Source organism: Chelonia mydas, chromosome 11, assembly GCF_015237465.2.
Source record: "Chelonia mydas isolate rCheMyd1 chromosome 11, rCheMyd1.pri.v2, whole genome shotgun sequence".
NCBI lineage: Eukaryota > Metazoa > Chordata > Testudines > Cheloniidae > Chelonia > Chelonia mydas.
Genome location: NC_051251.2, coordinates 40543707 through 40557711, shown reverse-complemented (window position 1 = coordinate 40557711; position 14005 = coordinate 40543707). Strand labels below are relative to the sequence as shown.

At 43.6% G+C, this 14005-nt stretch overlaps 1 protein-coding gene across 4 annotated transcripts in view; it reads right to left on the bottom strand.

The window, feature by feature from the left end:
* Window positions 1-10136, bottom strand: part of RAPGEF4 (Rap guanine nucleotide exchange factor 4) — a 223193-nt gene extending 213057 nt beyond the window's left edge. The window contains exon 1 of one of the 4 annotated variants that reach the window (XM_043525449.1): window positions 10041-10136. Coding sequence is in view for 3 of the 4 variants with exons in the window: in XM_037912838.2 (XP_037768766.1) it covers window positions 6623-6687 (65 nt within the window). In the remaining variant the exon portion in view is untranslated. Of the gene's footprint in view, window positions 1-6622; window positions 7018-10040 lie in introns of those variants that run through there. The other 3 variants (XM_037912838.2, XM_037912835.2, XM_043525450.1) reach the window with 3 other exon arrangements.
* Between the last annotated feature and the right edge of the window lie 3869 nt (window positions 10137-14005).

The following is a 14005-nucleotide window of genomic DNA, read 5'->3' as shown; positions in this document are numbered from 1 at the left end:
AGCTCGTGGAGATGGCAAAAGCCTGACTGCTCAGGGACATGGGTTTTCTTCCTGTCTCTGCCACTGACTTGCTGTGTGAACTTGAAAAAACAGTTAACCTTTCTCTGGAATCCCCATTCTTGGAGGTTTTTAAGAACATGTTGAACAAACACATGTCAAGGAAGGTCTAGGAATACTTGGTATTGCTCAGTGTGGGGGACGGGGACGGAGTAGATTACCCCTTGAGATCCCTTCCTGCCCTGCATTCCTATGATTACAAAAATAATGTCATCTAGAATAGTGAAAAAATATTGAAAAACAGAATAGTGAAAACTCACTGATGAAAGATCATTGATGACCACTTTGTTTTTGAGGACACAATTCTCAGTTCTCCTTAAATAAGGCTCCTTAACTAGATTTGATTAAAACTTTTTCAATTAAAATTTGTTGAAAAATGCAGTTTAATCAAAACTGACATTTGTCACTATTTTTCATTCTCAAGGAAAGTATTTGGGATTTTTTTTAAAAAAGCAAAAATACAAAAAATGAAACATTTCACAGTTTTTGGATTTTATTTTTACAGTCCAAAAAATAATTTATTAATGTAAATAAAGTTCATTTTCCAGCCAGCTCTACCCTTTATACTGCTCTGACAATGCCAACATGTTTGCCAGGGCAGCGTAAAACAAACCTTACTATAAAAGACAATCAGGCCTTGGGTATCAAGGACAAAGGGAAAGGTGAGAGCAATAGCAAACGAGATGACAAAGCTGTTATATGGATTTTTGCTTGGAATACAAGACTTCAATGGTCATAACCTAACAATATGCAAGAAGCAACACAGACAACTGCAGATGCATCCAGTGCAGACAGGTTTCCAGATGTCTCCAGAAAAGAAAAACCCTGGTGTTGCAGTAGAGGACACCACACATCATTTGCTAGTGCACTCGTGTGCCATGAAAAGATCCATCAGGCACATAATGCTTGTGTACTCACTTTGCCTATGTAGGCGTGTAAAGAAGGGAAGGCAGAAAGGAAGATAAGTACAGAATTAACTGTAATCCTGTATATGTAAAAATGGAAGCTGGTGTAACTGAAAGTCCTAACCTTGTGATTACAGAAAACAAACCTTCTTGAGTTTACTTGAAGCACCTTGCTACTCCTGCCTTTGGCATGGATATTTTCAAGCAGAGCACCTTATAAAATGCAAAGAGGCTACAACATTACAGTATGCCCATATTAATATTAATTATCATAGTTGTAAAATGGCCTTAGTCAGGGGACAGACAGGAAAAGCTGTTTTTATTATCATTGTCAGAAGACGGACTATGAAATGGGAAACTAGAAAACACTGGGCGAAACATTGTGATGTTGCTTCCAAGGAATTATTATAAATATAAAACTGGACTAGAGACTTAAATACATAGAAAGCAAGAGTGCTTCCTTACAGTCTTATAAAATATATTTTTTAAAAGAAATAAAACATGGTTGTCATAACCCGCCTGATCTATCCATACTATTGCTAAGTACAAGCCAATCAAGTTCTTACTTCCTTGAGGCAATGATACGTTGCCCAGGATGGCAATCAGTGAGATCACTCTTCTTTCTGCTACCTTCTTTCTATCACCATGTATTCCCCTTTCAAAATCCCAGTTCTCCACTTTAGTTTGTCGGCACAATCACTATCAGTGCTACTCCTGTTTGCATTTATCACGAAGGGTATAAAGAGCTGGCTAGGTCCCAAACATACGTATAATGAGCCAGACGGGAAATCCTGCATCAGATTTTTGGCCTGATCTTACAGTGCAGTCTTAGTCTAACTCTCAGTGAAATAAATGAAAACGTTGCCTGATTAAGGACTGCAAGATCAGTGTTCCACATGTGGTATTTTATTCTTGTTAGATCTAAATAATGGAGACCTAAAGTCTAGCAGGGTAACAAAAGATACAAAAAGTACCTATGTACAATATGCCCTCAAAACACCCATTCATATCTAAATAATTCATAAACAGCTTAGCCAAGATCATTACATTCTTGACACACCAGGATAGCAAAGTTACATGATTTGCTCTGTGATCTGCTCCTGCAGTCAAACATACCAGTCAGCTAAGGCACTGCAGGTTATATCGAACACACAGGAAAGCACAGAATTATAATGACAGAACTGAAATCTTTGGGTTATCTAATTGTTGTGAGCATTGTACATCACTAAAAAGAGTTAATGTCTGAATCAAATTAAAACCCACAGAGGAATAAAAGCTGTATTCTGGTTTTGTGAAATGATGGAATTCTATAAAAGACACTCAGCCTGCCCTGAACACATACTGTATATTCATTTAAAATTAAAAAGGTTTAATTAAAAATTAAAGGTTTGAAAAAAAATGTTAGTCTCGAACTCTCTCACCGACACACGTTGGGGTAAAAGAAATCACAAGAACTGCTCATAGGCTGAATACATTAAAAACATTTGAACAGATTTAGCAACCTTTTATTGAGATGTATGCAGATAAGACATATGGAAAAATGCTAAGAGAGTGAGCCTGCTTTTGCTCCCACAGAAGTCAATGGCAAGACTCCCACTGACTTCAGTGAAAACAGGATCAGGTTCCTTAAAAGATAAATTATTTCAGAACGCAACAAGAATGTGGGTTCACCTCTTCTTGAGGATCTATTCTGTCCAGGAACAATGAAAAATTCTTAACACAACAGGATTTTGTGACTTTTTTTTGTCCCTCTGACTGTCATGTTTTCCCTGTGCTTTGTTCTTATGACATTAACATATAACGTCTTATGTATCTTATTCCTAAGTGCTGATGTTTAGCCTCTGTGTTCAGTAACGTCATCAACAAGGCTATGCAGTAAAACATCAGTAATCCTAGCCCACATGCCCCTATGAAGTAATATACTTGTCACTATAGAGGTTCTTCACTTGTTAAAAATATGCTCTCATTTTAGTTTTTTATTAGTTCTAGTTTGCCAAATACCTCAGGGAGGAACATGAAGATTTTAGACACATCATTATTTTGTTTGAGATGTTTTGCTACCTCTATTTAAAGTTCCATTCTTCTTTTTTTTTAAAATTGGGTTTGATAATCTGATTACATTCAGTTTTAAATTACCCTGGCTCCTTCTGTCACTCTACAGAGTAACTCCACTACAGAATTCTGGCTATATTAATAAATGATGTCTTCTTAACATATGCTACATATTCTGTATTTTATGTTTTTTAATTAAAAGTCTAATAAACATTTAATAAAAAACAAGTATTTTTCTAAAGTGAATGGATACACTGAAGGGCTGGGGATCCCCACAATTACAAAATCCACCTTTAAAATTAGGAAATGTCTTAAGATAAGAGAAACAGCATTATAAAACAAGCTTTAAAACACAGAAATTGCATAATAATTCAATGAATTAATCACAGAACTACAGAACAAAGAAGTACAATATGAAAAATACATGTTGCAAAATATATAAAGTAATTATAGAATACTTGTAATCTCACAGCATGTTCCTCTCTAGTTCTCAATGCACTTTACTAAAATAGTTAAATAGTGTTATTCTTAGTTACAGCTGGGATGAGGAAAAGAAATACGAATGGTTTTTCAAGGTCACTCAGTAGCAGGAAGAAAATTCATGTTTCTCACCTCCAGGTTTGTGACATATCCACTGCATAACACTGCCTCTGTAGAAAGTGCACTTCTCAAACAATTACTTCAAAAAGCAGTTTTAACACTAAGTTGCTCAACTGCCAAACACCTATTGCTAAATTATTCTAAATGAGCAACAGGGGCAAAATAAAGTACCAGCCCAGCTGCCAATAAGAAACATACATAATAGCTGATATAAATTGAGAAATCTACTGCCCAAAATGTATATTTCCTAGAAACCACCATTCCCCACCCACATTTACTCTTCACGCATTGAAATAAAATTCAGGCTCTCAGGTTTAGTCAAACTTGAAATTTGTACTTCATAAACTATTACATTTAAATGACTTGATAAATGTCAGACTATTCACTTAAAAATTCTGGCCCTGATTCTCAACTTCCTCACACCTGTGGCAGTGTAGTGCATTAACTTCAATGTCAACCTAATGTCAACATACCACAGAATCACAGAAAAGTAGGGCTGAAAGGGATCTCAAGAAGTTTTCAAGTCCAGCGCCCTGCAGTGAGGCAGGACCAAGTAACCGTAGAACTTCCCTGACAGGTGTTTGTCTAAACTATTCTTAAAAGCCTCCCTTAATAACCTATTTCAGAACCTACCTATCCTGATACAAAGTTTTTCCTAATATCTAACCTAAATTTCCCTTGCTTAAGATTAAGCTCCGTTACTACTTGTCCTACGGTCAGTGGACACAGAAAACAATTGATGAATTCTCTTTGTAACAGCCCTTAACATATTTGAAGACCCCCTTACCCCCCTCAGGTTTCCTTTCTCAGGACTCTACATACCCAGTTTTTTTAAACTTTTCCTCATATGTCAGGGGGTGGTTGTTTGTTTTTTAAAACCTTTATCATTTTTGTTGCTCTCCTCTGGATTCTCTCCAATTTGTCCACATCTTTCCTAAAGTATGGTGCCCAGAACTGGTCACAGTACTCCAGCTGAGGCCTCATCAGTGCTGAGTAGAGGACAATTATCTCCCATGTCTTAAATAACAGAAGCATCTTAATACACCCCAGAATGATATTTGCTTTTTTTGCAACTGCAATAAATTGTTGACTCATTCAAATTGTGATTTACTATAACTCAGACGTTTCCAGCAGTACTACTGCCTAGCCAGTTATTCTTTAGTTGTACATTTGATTTATCCTTCCTAAGTGAAGTATTCTGCACTTATCTTTATTGAATTGTACCTTGTCAATTTCAGACCAATTCTCTAATTTGTCAAGGTTGTTTTGAATTTTAATTCTGGCTTCCAAAGTGCTAGCAACCTCTCCCACATTAGTGTCTTCACAAATGTTATAAGTGTACACTCCACTTCATTATCCAAGTCATTAATGAAAATATTGACTAGTATTAGACCCAGGACTGACCCCTGCGGCATCCCACTAGATATGTCCTCCCAGTTTGACAAAAAAAAAAAAAAAACATTGATAACTTTGCTTTGAGTACGAGCTTTCAACCAGTTGTGCACCAATGTTCCCTCTAATTTTTTACATCCATGTGAGGAATTAATTTTGTTATGTGCACCAATATAGAGGGGATGTGTGGTGGGGGGCCAACTAAAATATAGCCCAGAATGACTCCTACTGCTAAAAGCATTCAATAGTCTACTAGATCATTAAGTACCCTACATTTTCTTGGATATCTTTAAAGCTTGCAGCGTAATCCGACCAATTAAATCTGAAGATAATATAGTAAGGCATGTATAATGTCCCACACCTACCATATAACCAGACATCACACAGCTGCTGACAGCATAGTACTTATGCTTTTCCCCCCACCTACACCCATTGTGAAATACAAAAGTGAGGTTTTTTTAAATAAATATTTCTTTACTATTTGCATTTTATAAAGTTGTAACATATCACCTTTTAATCCATGTTAAACTGTAAGTACTAACTGTTTAGTGTTTACTACTAGGCCTACAGTCTGATCCAACAGAAAATTATCCTGTCAGTGTTTTGGAAACAATTACAGTCCACTGATATGCTCTTTAAAGAGACCGCAGAGAAAACTTGTATTTATACAAGTTTCTACAAGCCAAGGGTCCTTCATCTGTGTCTAGGGTGGTGAGGATCTTCTTCTTTTTTCAGCCTGGTGAATGGGGTAGCAGAATGGAGGTCTCCTTTTCTCCCTCCCCCCCCCCCCCCCCCCCCCACGGGTGATGGAAGGGAGATCTGTGGGGAGATAAGGATGATCTTGATAGGACTCCTTCATGCAAACCTTCATCCACATGTGGAACAGGGCCTGTGAACACAACAAACCTAATGGGTGGTTTTCACCTACCCTAGGCATTCAGAAGGCAAGTAGTTGGGGTTGACTTTTAGACCATTACAGTCTATTCACTGAAAGCTTCACAAGAAGGTTTATGCTGTAATCCCAATATGCAGTCATTCAAAGCATCCACTGGAGCTATTAACCGAGAGTGCACCAACCCCGATGTTATTTAGGATCAGAGAAGTTAGAGCTAGAAAAAGACCTAGACCACAGTCCCACTCCCCATCAATGCAGGGTTTAACCTCTCCCATAATGCCCACACTAGGTTTTTATCATCAGCGCTGGAGGTATGCTTGTGTGCAGCTTACTGATTCCTCTGTCTCCTGCACCTCTCGGCAACCCATGCAACGCCAGCAGCAGCCCTAAACCAACAACCACCTGGAACCCGGGCCGGGGGGGAGGGGGGGACTTTGATACATTTCACCTCCACCACGTGCAATATTTCCTAGGCACCAGAATCCCACGGCAACGAGACCCGCTGGGCTCTTCCAATGGCACTCACCCCCCTCTCCCGCCGGTGCATATACCAACCCTTCCTGTGGGCATTTTCCCAGCCCCCGAACGGCCCCACGGCTCCCCCCAGGCACGCTGCCTACGACCTGCACGCCGCTTGTGTCAGCCGGGCTTATCGGGGGAGCTGGGGCCGCAGGCACAGCGGGGCCCCCTCGCACGCTCGCTCCCGGGAAGATGCTGGTACCTTTTATCCAGGCAAGCGATCCACTCGCTGGAGGAGGACGAATGGGAAGCGTGAGCAGCGACCATGTTTGCCCGGCTCTCTGCGTACCCAGGCGGCGGCGGCGGCTGCTCTGCCCCCTCCCCTGCTCCCTGCCTCCCCCGCGCCTGCGGCTGCTGCCTCTCCCCGCGCTGAGCAATGGGCTCTCCCAGCCGCAGGCTCCGGCTGCCTGCGCGTGGCCAGAGCCACCTGGCCCAGCGCTGCGGCTGCCCGCGGCTCAGGTGCTGGCTCTGAGCAGGGCGGGCCCTCGGCTCACGGCAGAGCGGAGCTGGCGGGGAGCCCGCAGCCGGGAAAGACACAGCGGGGGGGGCGGGCACCTTGCGTGAGAAAAACTCAGGGGAAGGGACCGAGCCACCCTATAGCGCCGGCATCGGCGTCATCCGGCCAGGCGCTGCAGGGCTGCGTGGGGCCTGAGCCCCGCACGCTCCAGTCCCAGCAACAGAGGTGCTGGACCGAGGGGCTTGAGGTGGTTTCCATCACGTGGCAGCTCCATCACTGGAGAGTTTTAAGAGCAGATTAGACAGACACCTGTCAGGGACCGTCTAGATAATACTTAGTCCTGCCATGAGCGCAGGGGACTGGAGTCGCTGCCCTCTCAAGCTCCCTGCCAGTCCTATGTGGCTATGATCTATGGGGTTTACAGTTTGGGTCAATCCTCCCCCTGCCCCAAATCAGGGGAAAGCAAGTCAATTAACCTTGGCCAGTCCACCTAGAGAGCCCAGTGCTGGGAGAGGTACCATAGACATCTCCAACTCATAAAAGCCAGTTATATAACAATAAAATTGGCTTTCATGGGGTTGGGGAGGTGCATACATAAATACAAGGTAAAGCATTTGCCATTGTTTTAATCAAGAGAAACAGCAGTTTCTGAGCAGAGAAATACTTTCTTTGGTGTGAGGCAGAAAGTTAAAGGAGAGAAGCTTTTCATTTTTTCTCCCAGACAGAAAAGTAATGGAGTGTTGCACTTCATTTCAGAGCCTTCTCTCCAGTGGAGGTGAGGCTCTCTGCTAGGATGTCACTGACTGTCAGAAAGAGGGTCCCGAACCTCCGGGGCAAAGCAGGGCTTGGGACAAACTGCTCCAGGAGATGCAGAGGGACTTTGCTAGCAGATCATAATAGCTCTTGGAAGTGCAGAAGGAGATGGTGGAACAGGACCGACAGAAGCAGTTGCAACTGAGAGAATGTTGGAGAGGGATGAGAGAATGGTAGCCAAATACATTGCCCATGACCTAAGTTCCCTCTAATCTGCGCAGCCGCACAGCAACCTATGAAGGGCCTCTCCTGCAGCCCTGGCCCTGCCGCAGCCAGGGGAGAGGCACCCCTCCCCCTCAGCCCAGGCACTGCTGCAGTGAGAGAGGGCTGGGGGGAGTCCTCTCCCCCGCTGCAGCCCCAGGGCAGCCTGCACCCCAAACACCTCTCATCCCCGACCCCAACCCAGAGCCTGTATCCCCAGCTGGAGCTCACACCCCTTATGCCCCAACCCTCCCATATTCCAAACCCCTCGACCCCACCCTCACCACACATCACCTCCATATTGGTGCACATAACAAAATTCATTCTGCACATGCATAGGAAAAAATAGAGGGAGCATTGCAGCCATGCCATGAGGGAGCATGACTGACAACTGCAGCAGGAAGAGCAATCAACAGTTCACATATTCATGTGCACCTTGGGGAGTGGTTTAGATAATGGGCACGTGTGTGTTCCATCAATGGCACCAGTACAGTTTGTGAAGCCCATTCACTCAAAGACTGCCATTATTTCAGAGATATTAGTAACCTTCAGAGCCACAACTGTCTTGCAAACCTCCATCACCACACCACAGACAGCTGAGTCAGCTGAAATACAGAATGTCCTGCCACATCTGAGAGCTCTGTGCTTGACAGGTCTGTGAGAGGTGTGACACTTAGCAGCCCTAGCCTTGGTTTAATGAGAGCAATTGCAAGTTTCTCCTGCCTAGGAGTATGGCCCAGGAGGAAAATGTATAGCTAACTGCCTCATTAGTATGCAGACCAGAGGTCACTATTTTTCTATGATGTAAACCTACTGGTAAAAGAAGGGACCCAAAGGGGTGCTTGAGACTTACTAGCATTTATTGCTGAGGATTATGCCTAGTGCTCAACCTTACTTGCATCCACACATACTTTCTACTAGATTTTTGCAAAGTCACATTCAGGAAAATGGGAAGGATTAGACTTTATTAAAATGGCTGCTGATGTTGATAGCTTTCCTTAGAAACAGATTAAGCCTTTTGATCATTTATGAAATTTCCTAACATTGTCACCAATTTTGTTTCTCTTCCTGGAATGGGAGGGGAATACAATTTACTATAATTAGATTCATGAGACTTGACTCCATAGCCAAAGAGTTGGGACAGCAGCTGCTTCTAAAGGAGTCTGCTGCTGGGAAATGGACATTTGTCAACCTGAGTATCTGAAGGATGAAATGCCTTTTTAACCAGCTGCAGTTTACAAAGGACAACAGTGCCACTTAAAAGCCTTCCACAGTGAAGACCAGAAATAAGGCCAGCCTGCAAATTTTCCAGTAACAGCAAGACCTCAGAGACCCTAAAATGCAGACACGCCCAACCCCCCCCACACACACACACCCTCTCCCGCTCCCCAGTTGTTATTTGTGTTACTTGGATGTATGCTGAACATGTCAAATTTCAGACTTCCACCGTTCTTCACTATATCTCCATTTTTAAAGAGCATTATCTGAGTTTTTCAAAACAGCTAGCTAGCTATTCACCCTTGACTAATTCAAACATGGCTAACAGGAGCTTGCTCAAATGTTCCAGAAAAAGTCATCTTCAGCCAGAGACCAGACATGAAGAATTTGATCCAAAAAGGTGAATTTGTGAGCTGGAGCGGGTCACCGAGATGGCCGCCACTGCACCCCAGCTCCAAACATGCGCTGCCACACCCAGTCCCAGTCAAGAAGGTTTATTCTTTTATGACAAAGGTTAAAAACAACCACCAAAATGCAGCCCTAAGTCAGCACCTGGCCCACTGGCTTCAGAACCCCCCTCCCAGGGGTCTCTGATACTCCAGCTCCTGGCAGCTTCCTAGCCTCAGCCAGCTCTGCTCCCTCCTTATAGCAGCAGCCTCAGGTGTAATGATTTTATTGCTGGAGCCCTATCTCATCAGAAGATCTCGGGGAGCCTTCCAGTTAATTCCTGCTGAGTCCCCCTGTTAAGCCCATCTGTCAGAGCTGGATTCCCATAAAACAACACACACACCAAATGTAAAGATAAACAACAACACTTTATTTAACTAAAGGAAGAGGAAGGAAGGAGAGGGGAATGGATTAACAATACTGGAGATTTGGGTTGACACTTGCACTCACACATACACTCAATGGTACCAAGATGTTCTTCTACCTTTCCAGACATCCACGATGAAGATTGCAGGATCTGGACAACCGAAGCCATCGATGGACTGATGGACACAGACCGTGACTGGCAGATGGAATGGACAGGTATGTATCCCTGTCTTAACTGCCACCCTAACCCACTTTGCGTCGTCTGTGCATGTGAGATTGATCTAACTAATCGAACCAAGTCCGTGTATGCAAGTCTGCTTTCCCCAAATAAAAGAATAAACAAACCCAAACTAATTAGTAAGTAGCTATTGCAGGCCAATAGCTAGTGCCAAGATGGTATCACACCACGAGAGAGAGCTGGACACTCGAAGCTCTGACAACTCGAAAGCTCCAGAGACCAAGAGCCCCAGGCTCCTCCCCTCACACACTTTTATAGGGAGCTGTTGCCAGGCAAACCTAGTTTCCCACCTTTGTGATTTCCCACCTTTTCTTGGTACCAAGGAACATGAACCTGACACAAAATGGAGGTCACCTTGTCCTCTTACCAAAACAAAATGGCCTTTTGATTCACAGAACTTTATCTTAACTTTATACATATATTTCAGTAATTTGGCAGAAGTAAACAGGGTTTAAAACCAAAATTAACACAGGGTTGCTTCCCTGGAGCCCCTCATGTTCTCGGGACTCACCACAGGAGTTAGTGCCACTCTTATGTGGCCTTTGCAACTCAGGGTTCAGCTTGTCTGAGTTCTTCCTCCCCAGGACTCAGCTAGCCTCAGTCCTCTCTCTCAGCTACCTACTCACAGCCTTTATAGACCCAGGTGTAGCTCAGCCCTCTTTAATTAGCTGGATTGGGCTCGCCTGCTCTAGGCCGGGGTGCTGGGCTCAGTCTATCCACAGAGACCAGCTAACCTGTGACAGAGCTTGAAAAATATGATTTATTAAAATGTATGTATAGGGTGTCCATTACCACAGTAGCAGTACAAAAGTTATTATGGAAATGTATTTGCAACATTAATTACAGCAGTAACTACCATACCACTGTTATAATATTGTGATAAAACTGGTAACAGCAAGGCTCGCCATGCTTTGTATTATAGTTTTAGGTGCTATCAGTGTCCTGCTCCACCAATGAAAATAAATACAATTACTGTCATGATAAATAATGAATTAGTGGTTCCAGGGCCTATAATCTGTCAATTTGCTTTAGTCTAACCTCTGCAATGCCATCTCACTTCATGGCAAACTCACTCAAAAATCCTCAGCTCCGGCCATCTGTGCTCAACACAGGACCCAAGAAAAAACAAAGGTGGCTGTGAACCATCGTTACACTCCCCTGCTTCCTATGTTCTACCTCAGGCTATTCTAACCTAAGACAGTTACATGGACTCCAAAGGTGCTGGAGATCATCAGAGCACAACAGGACTCCTTCACTCTGACATGCCTCAGACCATACACAGGGGACTGAGAGATGGAGTCAGGTAGGACTGGCTCCACCAAGTATAAGTCATTCAAGGATTCCCTTTACTCTAGGGGAATCCACAGCTAGTCACTTAGGCTAACTTTGTCAGCTTTGTGCTGCCAGAATGAAGTGAAGTAATTAGTGTAGGCCAGGATCTGGTTCTCAGACTCCAGCTCAAATAATGACTCATGCTGACACATCATAGACTTAAAGGCCAGAAGGGACCATCATGATAATCTAGTCCAGGGATCTCAAACTCAAATCACCACGAGGGTCACTTGAGGACTAGTACATTGGCCCGAGGTCTGCACCACTGACACCTTTTCATATAAAGATACAAAAGCCTCCCCTTCTGCCCCCGGCCCCGCCCCCATTCCACCCCTTCCATGAGGCCCCACCCCTGCCCCGCCTCTTCCCACCCCTTCCCCAAAGTCCCTGCCCCAACTCTGCTCCCTCCCTGCCCCTATTCCAACCCCTTCCCCAAATCCCTGCCACTGCCCCGCCTCTTCTCCACCTCCTCTCCTGAGGCTCCCCACTCCTCCCCCCTCCCTCCTGGAAAGCGCTAAGTGCCACCAAACAGCTGTTTGGTGGTGGGAAGTGTCTGGAGGTAAGCAGAGGAGCAGGGACGCGGCATGCTGGTGGGGGAGGAGGGGCGGCGGGGGAGGGGAGCTTGGCGGCCACAGGAAATAACTCAGGGCAGGCGGGGAGGGGGGCAGGGAGCTTGGCGGGTGGCATCAAATAACTCCGCCGGCTGCATGTGACCCGCAGGCCGCGTGTTTGAGACCCCTGATCTAGTCTGACCTGCACATTTCAGGCCACAGAACCTCACCTACCCACTCCTATAATAGACCCCTAACCACTTGCTGACTTATGAAGTCCTCAAATCATGATTTAAAGACTTCAGGTTACAGAGAATCAGCCATTTACAGTCGTTTAAACCTGCAAGTGACTCATGCCCCATGCTGCAGAGGAAGGCAAAAAAAACCCCAGGTTCTCTGCCAATATGACCCGGGGGGAAATTCCTTCCCGACCCCAAATACTAAACTGGTCATTTTCAGTTCCCATGCAGCACATGGTCCTGCTGTGTATCCAACATGGCAGGAGAATACATTTTAGAGTATGGTTAAACTGATGGTACTCCAAAAGATTCCTTGGGGGGGAAAATTAAGAATGAATCTGGCAGGTTCAAAATTATGAGACAAGTTTAGCACCAACCCATGCTGGATTCAGCACAGCTAAGGTCCCAACCTAAAACTTTAAAAGCCTGACGGTCTCATCAGTGGCATATATAACTATCATTGACTTCAAAGGGATAAACAGGACCCAGCATGATAAAGACAGAAGCAGGAATAGGAGCGCTGTTGGGATTTGCATGCTGCAATGGGTGCAGAACATCTGATGATGTGTGACATACAAAAGCAACTTGATCTACATCTTAATAATCCTGTCATATAAATCTTAAAAGCAACATATTGGTTTTGTCCCTCATTCCATCTCAAACACTGATAAATTACAGGAAGGTTACAGCCTTATCAAAGACAAAATAGATTATTTGTATAGCATATCAATGAGAAAACATACAGGAGCCTGCAGATTTCCCCATTACCTAGCAGTCATAAATGCAAAAATGTTACATGGGGAAGGATGGCATAGTGTATCTCTCGTTAGCTATTTAAACCAAAATTATGACGTCTTGGCCCCAGTGAAATCATTGGGCACTTTTATATTGACTTCAGTGGGACCTGGAACGTTCCTGAAACTGGAGGACCTAAACGGAGTTGTATTGTGGCTGTAATTTTATATACGCCCAGGTTGTACAGCTTTCCCGAGCAGTGGAGGACTTCTTGTTCATATAGGTCTTATGCTATGTATCGTTCTCTACTAGTTTTTACTGTCCTAATTTGATGTTGCCCTTTCTAATGAAAATGAATTAAAAACTTCAGGGGTTTTGCTCATACAAAATTAGTGTGGCCAATCACAACAGAAGCCTATGTTTAGCTAATATTCCTTAATGCCAAAATCACCTCTCAGATATTTAGCATCTGATTAAAATCAAGTTTGTGATGTCATTCCTCAGTAACAAAAACTGTTGTCAGAACCACCTTTTGCATTATTACTTGGCAGAAGGAACTTTAACAGGATATTTCACAGATGTTCTTGCCAAAAGTTTTGGATGCCCAATATCAAAGCCTTTCTGTAGAGTATCATTTTGAACAGAGGGTTATCTGATTTCCACACATGAACTGAGCCCATATCCTGGGTTATAAAAGGATTTAGAGAAACCATATTAAGGTAAGCAATGATCGACTACTAATAATGTTCATATTCACATTCATATTGACAACATGGGGGAATGCATGAGTGTTAGTATTTTTTATTTCAAAATTTGTTGGGGTTTTTTTTGTTTGAATTTTTTTAACTCCTCAAAACAGCTTTATAGGATAGGGGAGGAAAACGCAAGTGGGTTTGAGTTTTCTCAGGCTATTTCATACCCTGGATGATGATAGAAAAGGCTAGTTGTCCTATTTTTTGGCCCCTTTAAAATGGAGAAGAAGAAAAGA